Raw genomic sequence first — 12353 nt, forward strand, 5'->3', positions numbered from 1 at the left:
CCTACATATAGGTCAATAACTTCCATCATCAACTAAGTAAAATACATAGGCCTAAAGCCGACAAATAAAACCAGAAGAAAATATCCTGATGAAAATTCAGGTTCTTTCAAATAACATTCATCTCTACGCTGCCTGTCTGACTAGTTTCCTGCACCAGTGAGCTCGGGACAGACAGCTGTTTTTTTCTGACATTTCCACTGGATATATGGGATCATTAGATCATGTTTATCTTTCACACTGAGGTTTGGTGATTATCAAGGCAGGGAGAGAACTATTATTATTCGCAAAGGATGTAAAAAAAAAAAAAACAGAAGAAGAAAATGAAAGAGAAGATCAGTTTATTAGTTTTAGACATGGTGAGTTAAGACAATCAGAAATCAGACATCCCAAATGGGCACTTTCCTACATATGCACACAGCAGGCCAGGTAGGCCTACTTCTATGTGTGCTCAGGCACGTGCATTCCCTCTGTATGTTCCTAGAGAGAAACCAGACACATGCTCATTGCTCACATGGAGCACTCCAAACAAAAGACAATACAAAATCATGGTTATGAAATAAACCAAAACTTGTTTCTCACCAGTGTAGCAGGTTGTGAACTCTGCAAAGTTTCCACTCTGATAATGAGAACTGTAAGGTAAATTACTGTAATTAATACATGCATTTATCCATCAGTCTTAGCCCTGTCTTAGCAGAGGAATGGAGGGGGGTTCTACTAAGCTATATGAAATTGTTTTAAGAAGGTCATACCAAGGGTCATGTAGCTATTTGATTTTGAATTTTAAGTCCCCTTGAAGTATCAAAAAAATAGATTAAAAAATATTTTGGTCCTTACTGCTATTAGCCCATAAAAAACACATTGAATAACAGATTAACTACATGGAACAACAGATAGTCCCCAAAAAATATCAAAAGGAAGTTTGTTCTGAAGTGTCTCTCCTATATCTGAGCGATTTAAGAAAGATCAGGGATGTTTATTATTATATAATTTTTTTTACATGTTTTTGGCATTAAAGGTCTCCAGATAGGTATACTTCCATTCATTTTTTCAACTGGTACCGGGAGACCTTCAGACGAGTCATGTGAGGCCTGTGTGCATCCTAGAGCGAAACAGTTTGTGGTCACCGTTTGTCACCATTATAGTGCAATTAATGCATTGTTTAGTGTTGTGTTGTGTAGTTGCTTTGCTGGCATGCAACCCACATCTTTTTTTTTTGCCCCACCAAGATTAACATGCTAGAATCGCCACTGCAGACACCACCGACGATTTTGTGAGAAGAACGATTTTCATGATGTCTCATGGTCTGACAAACACTGCTCTAGCACCGTCACCTTTGCAGATGCGGAAGTGCGACATAGGCGGATGGATTGAGACATATATAATGCAAAAAAAAACAATTTTTTTATTTTTTATTATGCTTTATTACGCGGGGGTGCGGACATCAACCTTAGGGCGTTTTAACAGAAATGAATGTAACCAAATGACAGAGGATTAATGGCACATTTACTAGGCATGCTTGTGACATACAGTATGTAATGGGGAATTGATTAAAAAAAATACAAACAAAGGGCACACAATTTACACAATAAATGTGCAAGAATTGTCGGGAGTGTCACGGATTCTGCCGAGACTGGCCTTCCTTCTGGCTCGGGCAGGCTTCGGCGTTCGTCGTCACCGGAGTACTGGCTGCTGCCGATCTATGTTTTATGTTTCTATGTTCATCTGGTTGTTGTCTAATGTTGCACATCTGTTTCCCATTATGTATTATGTCCTTCCCTATTTAACCTGTTCGCTCCCACTGTGTGTTGTGCGTGTTTGTTTATTGTTACGAGTGTCGTTTGTGAGCGGGTTGCGCCTCCCTGTGTTGGAGGTTTTGCTTGTTTCTTTACTATACAGTAAAGTAGATTTTCATTTCATTCTGTGTCCTGCGCTTGACTCTGGCCTACCGCATTCCACAGACATTCTTGACAGAAACACGCACCATTATGGAGTCAGTAGGAACAGCCGGATTAACCGAGACGATGGAGGAACGAGTCCAACGACGAGATGATGATTCAGACTCTCGGTGTCACCATGGAACGAGTGTTCCAGACGATGGAACGATCGGAGAGAGGTGGTATCCCGTCACCATCTCCAACCACTCAACCACCTACAACACTGGTCACCACTCCGCCATCTGGGTCCAGTGGGATTCGGCTCTCGCTCCCAAGGGCATATGACGGGTGGCAGGGATTTCTCCTCCAGGTAGAGCTCTACCTGGCCACCATTCACCCGGCGCCCTCGGGATACGAGAGCGTGTCCGCCCTCATCTCCTGTCTAACGGGGGAGGCGCTTGAATGGGCCAATGCCGAGTGGGGAGGAATAGACTCGAGAACTGTCCGCTACGAGGATTTCACCCACCGCTTCCGGGAAGTATTCGATAATCCACCAGAGGGGAGAGCGGTGGGTGAACGTCTGTTCCACCTACGACAGGAGATGAGGAGCGCGCAGGAGTTTGCGCTGGAGTTTAGAACTTTAGCAGGCAGCGCGGGATGGAATGAGAGGGCCCTGATCAACCATTATCGTTGCAGCTTAAGGGAGGACGTCCGTCGGGAACTGGCCTGCGGGGACACCGATCTCAACCTGGACCAACTGGTGGACATGTCCATCAGGTTGGATAACCTGTTGGCAGCCCGCAGACGTTCTGATCGGGGGCCGTCCATTCCATCCCCCAGCCTACCCCCATGGAGCTCGGAGGTGCTGCGGTTAGGGAGACGGGGAGAGGGACCGTCCCCTGCACCAACTGTGGCCGCAGAGGACACACTGCTGGTCGTTGCTGGGGAGGGTCCTCAGGAGGTCGAGGCAGCAGGCAGAGCACTGGTCGACCGTCTTAGGTGAGTAGGCACCCGACTCACCCAGAGCCCCCTGTTGCTAATCTGTGTATTGATATTGTTTTTCCAGAGTTTCCCCCCCCCCCCCATTCCCAGCATAAGGCACTAGTAGATTCAGGCGCGGCTGGGAATTTTATTGATCGCCAGTATGCCCGTAGTTTAGGGATCCCTACTGTGTCTGTTGATAAACCTTTCCCTGTGCATGCATTAGATAGTCGCCCGTTAGGGTCAGGCATAATCAGGGAGGTCACCACTCCACTTCTGATGAGGACGCAGGGGGGTCATGAGGAGAGGATTAGCCTCAATCTGATTGATTCTCCTGCGTATCCTGTGGTGTTGGGACTTCCCTGGTTAACCATTCATGACCCCATGATTTCATGGCAACAGAGGGCTCTCAAGGGATGGTCCGCTCAGTTGGTAGAGCATGGCGTTTGCAACGCCAGGGTTGTGGGTTCGATTCAGTATGAAAAAAATAATAAAAAAATGTATGCACTCACTAACTTTAAATCGCTCTGGATAAGAGCGTCTGCTAAATGACACAAATGTAATAAAAAGTATGAAGTTTGCAAGTAATTCAATACGAAAATATAGGCTATTTGGAAAGGGCACAGTGACTGCCGGAGCATCAACTTAGGTCGGTGATGGTGTGAGTGGTTTTGCCTCATGGAAGCTTCTGGCCGTTTTGAATTTGGCTCTAGCATTTCAACCCCTTTGGCTATACCCCATCCCGGAAAGCTAAGACTCTCTGGAACATGGACGTGCCTTCTGTTCCTCTCTATGATGATCACAGGCCACGCAGGACACGTTAGAAGGGAGTGTCACAAAAAAATGCAATTTGGCCCCCATAAGAATATAGTTGAGTAGCCCTGTCATAGCCCTTCTAAGGATAGCCTTTCCACTCCCTATTTATTCTTGTTTTTGTGACTGACTAGATTCGAACCAGGTCTCCTGCATGTCACAAGACTGTGCTAGCCCACTTAGCTAAAGCCCATAGGGATAAGTTCAGGAAGCTAACACAAGTCTTCAAGTCTCCAGCAAGGGTACTCGTCGAAAGAGCATGGTTCATCTAACCACCTCGGTTACATTTCACCCCCCTTTGACCTCATACTAAGAGATCACGGCACCAATATAACTGACAGGGTTTGAAATCAGGCCTACTGCACAACAACAACACTTTCTGTAGCAAGCAGAAGGATCTGTGCATCCCAATGAGACTGCAACAGAGGTGGTTTAGTGATCCATGCGTGTGAAGAGCAACCTTCCCTGAGACCTGAAGACGTTAGTTTGACTGATCGGGTTCTAACCCAGGTCTCCTGTGTGCCAGACAAAACAAATTTTCAGGTCTCAGACAAGTTACTCATCAAGCGAGCTTAGTCACCAAACCACCTGTGTTACACTTCACCACCCTTTGCCCTCCTCCTTGAAGAGACCCATCCAAGTCACAGAACCAATGCCTAGGCTTTAGCTCAGCAGGCTAACACAGTCAGTCACATGTTACCATTATAATAAATACCCTTGCCGGAGACTTGAAACAAAAACATGTCTAACACAAACTCACACGTCAAACTAACATGTCTTCAGGTCTCAGGCAAGGTTGCTCATCACATAAGCATGGGTCACCAAACCACACAATTTTAATGAGTAACCTTGATGGATCTTGAAGACTTGTATTAGTGTAGCAGGCATTAGAGATAAAGTTACATATACATATACACTGAGTGTACAAAACATTAGGAACATCTTCCAACTATTGAGTTGCACCTCCTTTTGCCCTCAAAACAGTCTCAATCCGTCGGGGCATGGACTACAAGTTGTCGAAAGCGTTCCACAGGGATGCTGGCCCATGTTGACTCCAATGCCTCTCACAGTTGAGTCAAGTTGTCTGGATGCCCTTTGGGTGGTGGACCATTTTATTTTATTTATTTATTTCACCTTTATTTAACCAGGTAAGCCAGTTGAGAACAAGTTCTCATTTACAACTGCGACCTGGCCAAGATAAAGCAAAGCAGTGCGATAAAAACAACAACACAGAGTTACATATGGGGTAAAACAAAACATAAAGTCAAAAATACATATACAGTGTGTGCAAATGTAGCAAGTTATGGAGGTAAGGCAATAAATAGGCTATAGTGCAAAATAATTACAATTAGTATTAACACTGGAATGATAGATGTGCAAGAGATGATGTGCAAATAGAGATACAGGGGTACAAATGAGCAAAATAAATAACAATATAGGGATGAGGTAGTTGGGCGGGCTAATTTCAGATGGGCTGTGTACAGGTGCAGTGATCGGTAAGGTGCTCTGACAACTGATGCTTAAAGTTAGTGAGGGAGATAAGTGTCTCCAGCTTCAGAGATTTTTGCAATTTGTTCCAGTCATTGGCAGCAGAGAACTGGAAGGAATGGCGGCCAAAGGAGGTGTTGGCTTTGGGGATGACCAGTGAGATATACCTGCTGGAGCGCATACTACGGGTGGGTGTTGCTATGGTGACCGATGAGCTAAGATAAGGCGGGGATTTGCCTAGCAGTGATTTATAGATGGCCATTCTTGATACACACAGGAAACTGTTGAGCATGAAAAACCCAGCTGCGTTGCAGTTCTTGACACACTCAAACCGGTGCGCCAGGCACCTACTACCATACCCCGTTCAAAGTCACTTAAATCTTTTGTCTTGCCCATTAACCATCAGAATGGCACACATACACAATCCATGTCTAAATTGTTTCAAGGCTTAAAAATGATTATTTAACCTGTCCTCCCCTTCATATACACTGATTGAAGTGGATTTAACTTGTATCCATATATTTAATCCATAATAGTACAATGGTATATGAATATGCATGATAATGTTTTGACTTTCTCTGTCTCTTATTTCTCTGTCTCTTATTAAGGAACCACAACTTCCATTTGTCCTCGGAACTAAGTTCTTACCTCTTGATTTGATCATGATAATAAGCAACTTCTAAAGTTCTCTATCTTTAAAGCTACCACAAACAGTTTGGTCAGTATATTTAATCAAAATTGGCCTGCCCTGCCCTCCCTGGTGACTGTACTAGGGCTTCCCTCCCAAACACACTGAGTATTCTTCTTTTTCACAGCTACTGTATCTGAGACCCCACCATTAATGAGTCATAAGGAAAGTTAGGGAATGGTCTGCAATGCTCTCTGATCTGAGACATATCTCAGTGTTTACTACTCGATTAACTCATCTTATAAAGGATGGAAGAGGAAGTAGACAGTAATAAATGTTATTTATTGACTTAAATATTATACAATGCAATTTCACATAGTACCTTGTCATCCTCACTGTGTGCAGGTCTATGCTTAAAAAGTTATACAGCTGCACCATTGAGAGCATCTTGACTGGCTGCATCACCGCTTGGTATGGCAACTGCACCGCCCTCGATTGCAAGGCTCTACAGAGGGTGGTGCGGACGGCCCAGTACGTCACTGGGGCCAAGCTCCCTGCCACCTAGATCCTCTATACCAGGCGGTGTCAGAGGAAGGCCTGGAAAATTGTCAAACCCCAGCCACCCAAGCCATAGACTGTTCTATGGCTTGGGTGGCTACCGCACGGCAAGCGGTACAGGAGCACCAAGTCTGGGACCAAGAGGCACCTGAACAGCTTCTACCCCAAGCCATAAGACTGCTGAACAGTTTATTAAATGGCTAACCAGAATATTACATTGACAATTACACTGACTCTATGCACTCACTGGACTCTGTCACACATACTTACACTGACACCCCAGCACACACATACACACACACTCTAGATACGCTCACACACACAAAACACACACACACATGCATATTGACGCCACACACACATACACACACTTTCACACTCTCCACATATGCTGCCGCTACTCTGTTTATTATCTATCCTGATTGCAGTCACTTTTACCCCTACCTACATGTACATATTACCTCAACTACCTCATACCCATGCACATTGACTCTGTACCGGTACTCCTTGTATATAGCCTCTCTATTGCTATTTATTGTGCTACACTATTTTCTATTTGCTCATTTTCTTACTTTTTAACTCTGCATTTTTTGGAAAGGGCTCGTAAGTAAGCATTTCACGGTAAAGTCTACACCTGTTGTATTCGGCGATGTGACAAATACAATGTGATTTGATTTGAGCCCATTTTCTACTCCTGCTATGTCTTCTTCAACAAGAAGAGGGGGGGATGTCTGTGAGCATCTCCACCCAGGCCTTACAGTGAGTTCCACCTGCAGGGATTAGAGACTAGAATTAAGAATTGGTACAAATATTTAATGTATGGATTTATTTACATTAACATTACTCTTCATTGGGTGCTGTTAAAAAAAGAAACACGTCTTATGTTTACAGTATGACCATCTTTATCTGTGGTGAGGCAGCACTTTCTGTGGAGTTGCCCTCTGTAATTGCTTGTTCCTCGTCCTTCTCGCCAGCCGTGATTTTGGGCAGCTCCATGGTAAGAAATGTGACTGTTCCTGGTGCAAAAACAATGTCCTATCCCGGAGCTCGAGTAAATTACATTACTAAGCTGCTCCTGAATGTACTAATTCAGGACATGGAAATCAATTATATCGTAATTTATGTCCCTCTAACTGCCCTGAATGCCTCTGCTGATCCCACGGCTATTGTATGCAGTAATCATGTGCCTAAGAACCAGATTTATACTGTTAGCACTGAGCCGGTGTGCCCGAGGAGGAAGGCCACTGTGTGCAGCTCACCCTGGACTAACATAAAGAACATGACCACATCTACTGCTGCTAAGCTTCCCAGTAAAGCAATAAAAACAAGTAAGCATCCCAGAAGAAAAGTGCTCAAAATAGCCCATATTAACATACGTAGCTTAAGAAACAAGGTTAATGAAATCAATAATTTGCTAGTAACAGATGACATTCATATTCTGACTATCTCTGAAACTCACTTAGATAATACCTTTGAGGTTACAGTGGTAGCAATACAAGGTTATAACATTTACAGAAAAGATAGAAATGCCAATGGTGGAGGTTGGAGGTGTTGCTGTTTATATTCAGAACCACATTCCTGTGAAGATTAGAGAGGATCTCATGTTAAATACTGTTGAAGTAATATGGCTACAGGTTCATCTGCCTCACCTAAAGCCCATTCTGGTGGGAAGCTGCTATAGACACCAAGTGCTAACAGTCAGTATCTGGATAACATGTGTGAAATGTCTGTTTGGAATGCTGGCACACAGCTCGGACACCCATGCATACCCCATGAGACATGCCACCAGAGGTCTCTTCACAGTCCCCAAGTCCAGAACAGACTACGGCACCGTACTACATAGAGCCATGACTACATGGAACTCTATTCCACATCATGTAACTCAGTCAAGCAGTAAAATCAGATTTGAAAAACAGATAAAACGACACTTTATGGAACAGCGCGGACTGTGAAGGGACACACACACAGGCACACACACAGCATTCTCAAACACATGCTAACACGCACTCTACACAAAACATTTTTATATTGTTATTTTGCTGTATTATTGATTTTGTATTGTAAATATGTTATGGTAGAGTATTGTGTAATAAGGTGTTGTGTTATGTATTGTTTTATTGTATGTAAATTGTGGTTGGACCCCAGGAAGAGTAGCTGCTGCCTTGGCAGCCGCTAATGGGGATCCGTAATAAATACAAATACAAAATACAAATACTGTGTGTAACCCTCCTCTCCCACCCTTAGTTTTGCAGGATATAAGCCTGGGGCCTCCAGGCACAACCTAGCTGTGATCACAGCGTTGCGGGTCCTGTTCGCCGCTGTGCCCATCGTCCTCCTCCTCATTGCTTTGGTGGTCTTTTATTTCTACCCCATTAACAAGGAGCGGCGGCGGGAGATGCAGAAGGAGCTACGGAAACTAGTATGAGTTTCCTTCCTCCAACTGCTGAAACTCAAATACCAATAGTGGATCTACATTACTGGGATGAACTTTGGTTGAACGAATTTGATACTAGACTGACACCTAGTGGTAGATAACTGCAGTTGTATTGTTTTGTTTTTCGCACACAGAATGATATCATAATAGATGTACTTTTTAGTGAAGAAGTGAAGATTGATCATCAAAAAGAAAGGAGGACCAAGGCACGCTTCATATAATTAATTAAAATACCTTTATTAGTATGGCATGTTCAATAGAAACAAGATTTTTTTTTAAATCCGATACGTTTTCGGCTGCATGGCCTTCGACAGGGAGTACAAATAAATAATACAATGTCCTCTTTTGAACAGCTTTTCCAATTAGCCCTAATTTGAAGAGGGAGTGGTTACAAAGTTGATTGGACACACCTAGTAAGCAATACTATACAAGTGAAATACTGTAACTGGGTGATTCTTTAACTATGGTACTTTTCTTGTCCCTGGATGAAATAATAAAAACTAAAAAACATTTCTTCTTTTTTGTTTTTTGTCATACTTACTCCACCCTAAGGGGAACTTATAAAAAATGTATCATGGCTCAATCATTCTTTTTATTATATAATATGAGGCCTTTTATGCATGGTTTTTACTGTTTTCCCTCTGTCCCTAAGCCAGACTTTGTATCTTCAACCTCGCTTAATTCTAAATTAAATATTTAAATAATGTAGATTTCAAGTACAAATGATAAAATACCATTTATTTCAATTCTACATATTATATATTGTGATACATATTCACATTTTCCTATATTTTTCATAAATAGAACCCTTGTCCCTTGGGGTCACTGTCATTTCCACCACACTGTACAAAATAGAATCCTGGGATCAGTGTTTTAGGTTTGTATATTTAGTAACCATAGCAACAGAAACTCCACAGTGGAACACATGGCTGGATGAAATGGTGTCCTCTACAGGGGGTAATGAAAAGAAGAAAAATCAAGGTAAATATGAGTAAAACTGAGAGTATGTTTATTGGTCGTCATTTCCAAACAGCTCATATTTCACATGGACGTAAAAATAACTGGATACATTTAATTTAATAATGTGTAATTTGTGTATATTTAATGCTAACTCTAAAACTAATATTAGCAGGCTAACATAGCATGAGATTTTAGAGGGAAAGTGGGGAAATGTCATTTCCACCACAGTCATTTCCACCACGGTGTTCATTGTGGTGGTAAAGACAGGTTGTGGTGGAAATGACATTGTTCGTGCTAAACAGCAAATTATTTGGGCTATAATACTGATACTAAATTCAAAAACAGTTTTAACAATATTACAATATTGTTGGTAAATAAGAGAATAATAGATAAGTAGGTTTGACATGATGTCTTGGCTCTTTCTTTAAGATGGCAAGCAATACCACAGCACAGAGGTCAAGATCATACAGAGAAAGAATAAAATCAGATCCACTTAAATATGCAGAGTCCCTCAAGAAGGACAGAGAAAGATACCTGAAGAAAAAGCAACAAGGTGTTGTTAAATCTGTGACAGAAATGCCGAAAAGAGAACAACGAAAAATGAGAAGACAGTGGCGAATTTCTCAACGAAACAGACGTAGGAAATGGAAAATGGTCTCAGCAGTGAATAGTTTCATGGCACATACAACACCACCACCATCACCAGACAACATGAGTGTTAATGCAGAAGACATCCCTGAAACACCTCAGCTGTGTGAGCCTACACCAGAGAGAACTCCACAGAGGAAAAGAGGGAGAAAAAAGGTTGCGAAGGCAAAAGCAAAGGTGTACAGAGATCTTAATGACATTAAACAAAAGCTTGAGGATGCCCTCAGAAAAGTTGAAAAATACAAAAAAAGAAGTAATCGACTGAAGAAGAACCTGGGGATCCTAGAGTCACCTAAAATGAAAACAAAGCAACAGATGCAGCAAGAAAGCAAGCAATTAAAGAAGACACTCCTATTCCATAACACCATTATGTCAGAAATAAGAAAAAAGTATCAGAATGTTGACAATCGTAAAGCTCGGCAACTGATCTCCAAACTTGTGGCTGGCAAGATCTTAAAAAAATACCGCCTGGTCACCATGGCCAAGAAGGAGTTTGGATTCTCTACAAAACTAATCAGGACAAACATGACAAGGGCCGACAAACTCAAATACACCCGCATGGAGACTGCATTGGGATCACCAAGTTCAAGCACACTTACCAGCACATCTCAACCCATCATAGACCTGCATGAGGGACTGATTGGAAGTTGGTGTGTGGTACGGTATGATGGGGATCCTTACCCTGGCATTATACAGGATGTGGACCCTGAGGGTTGTGCTCTGGTGAGAACCATGAGTCATATTGGCAAAAACAAGTTCTTCTGGCCTATGAGAGACGATGTTATTTGGTACCGGCCAGAAGATGTGATCAGGCTGGTCCCAGAGCCTCAACCAGTAACAAAGAGGCATGTGATGGTGGAGCCAACAGTTTGGAAAGAAATATGCTCTGTTCTTGACCATGAAACATAACTGAACCTCTGGCCCATATGCAAGTTTGACAGATACAGTATTTAGCAAATACAATGTCTATTTAGTCAGATTCAACTTGTTATTCCACATGATTACGTTTGACAGTACATGGATTTACGATATAACACACATGACAGTAATGTTTAAGTACAGAGTGTTTGCTCTGGTTCAGCATAGGCATATAAGTTTTCAATTTCAAAATATATTGCCTATTTTATCTGTTATTCAACTGGTTATATTAAGGTTATGTTAAGGTAATGATGACATAAAGGGTTTGCTCTAGTTTGTACTAGTTTGCTTCCGCTCAGTGTTTGAGATCAATTGACACTCTTTATCATGGTACTTTGAGATTTATTTTAAACTGCAAAACCCTTACGCACCACTGTACTTTGTATACCAGGGTTGGCTGGCCTTCTCTAGTCACTCGTAGGCTCAGTCACTGGTATACTTTTATTTACAAAGCCATTTTGGGTTTACTACCTTTTTATTTGGGCATTTTTATTGTTCAGAAATGTGGTGGGTACTCTCTTCGTTCACTGGACTTTATCCTGCTAACTGTTCCAAATGTCCGAACTGAATTTGGTAAAAGGTCTTTTATGTACTCTGCGCCATCGTCTTGGAACACCTTACAAAATAATTTTAAACTGGAAGAACTTGTCCCGATTGGTGTTTTTAAATCTCTGATGAAGGATTTTGAGGCTGATTCCCTGACCTGTCAATGTTTTTAATTTGCTGTTTTTGATATTGTTATACTCTTGTGAATTCATGAATGGTTTTTACTAGATTACTTGTAGTTTTTCATGTTGTCTGTCTGTAATTTTTTGTAATGACTTGGTGCTGCCTATCTTGGCCAGGACGCTCTTGAAAAAGAGATTTTAAATCTCAATGAGCCCTTCCTGGTTAAATAAAGGTTAAATAAATAAAAAATAAAAATTTTAACACAAATTCATGTTTTTTCTTTTTTTGGATTGTTTTTAATTTAAAAATATTGGTGATATGTTTTTGTTCACAAATGCTGTTGCTTATTGATTTGCTCTGGTTCACCACATAGAGCAGTAGA

General features: G+C 41.9%; 1 protein-coding gene across 1 annotated transcript; it reads left to right on the forward strand.

The window, feature by feature from the left end:
- Positions 1-9291: 9291 nt before the first annotated feature.
- On the forward strand, positions 9292-11363 carry LOC121537485. Its single transcript, XM_045206876.1, has 2 exons — positions 9292-9757; positions 10166-11363. The coding sequence occupies exons 1-2, from the start codon at positions 9710-9712 to the stop codon at positions 11291-11293; spliced, it is 1176 nt and encodes a 391-aa protein (XP_045062811.1). The 5' UTR covers positions 9292-9709; the 3' UTR covers positions 11294-11363.
- The last annotated feature ends 990 nt before the right edge of the window (positions 11364-12353 follow it).

Source organism: Coregonus clupeaformis, chromosome 24, assembly GCF_020615455.1.
Source record: "Coregonus clupeaformis isolate EN_2021a chromosome 24, ASM2061545v1, whole genome shotgun sequence".
Taxonomy (NCBI): Eukaryota; Metazoa; Chordata; class Actinopteri; order Salmoniformes; family Salmonidae; genus Coregonus; species Coregonus clupeaformis.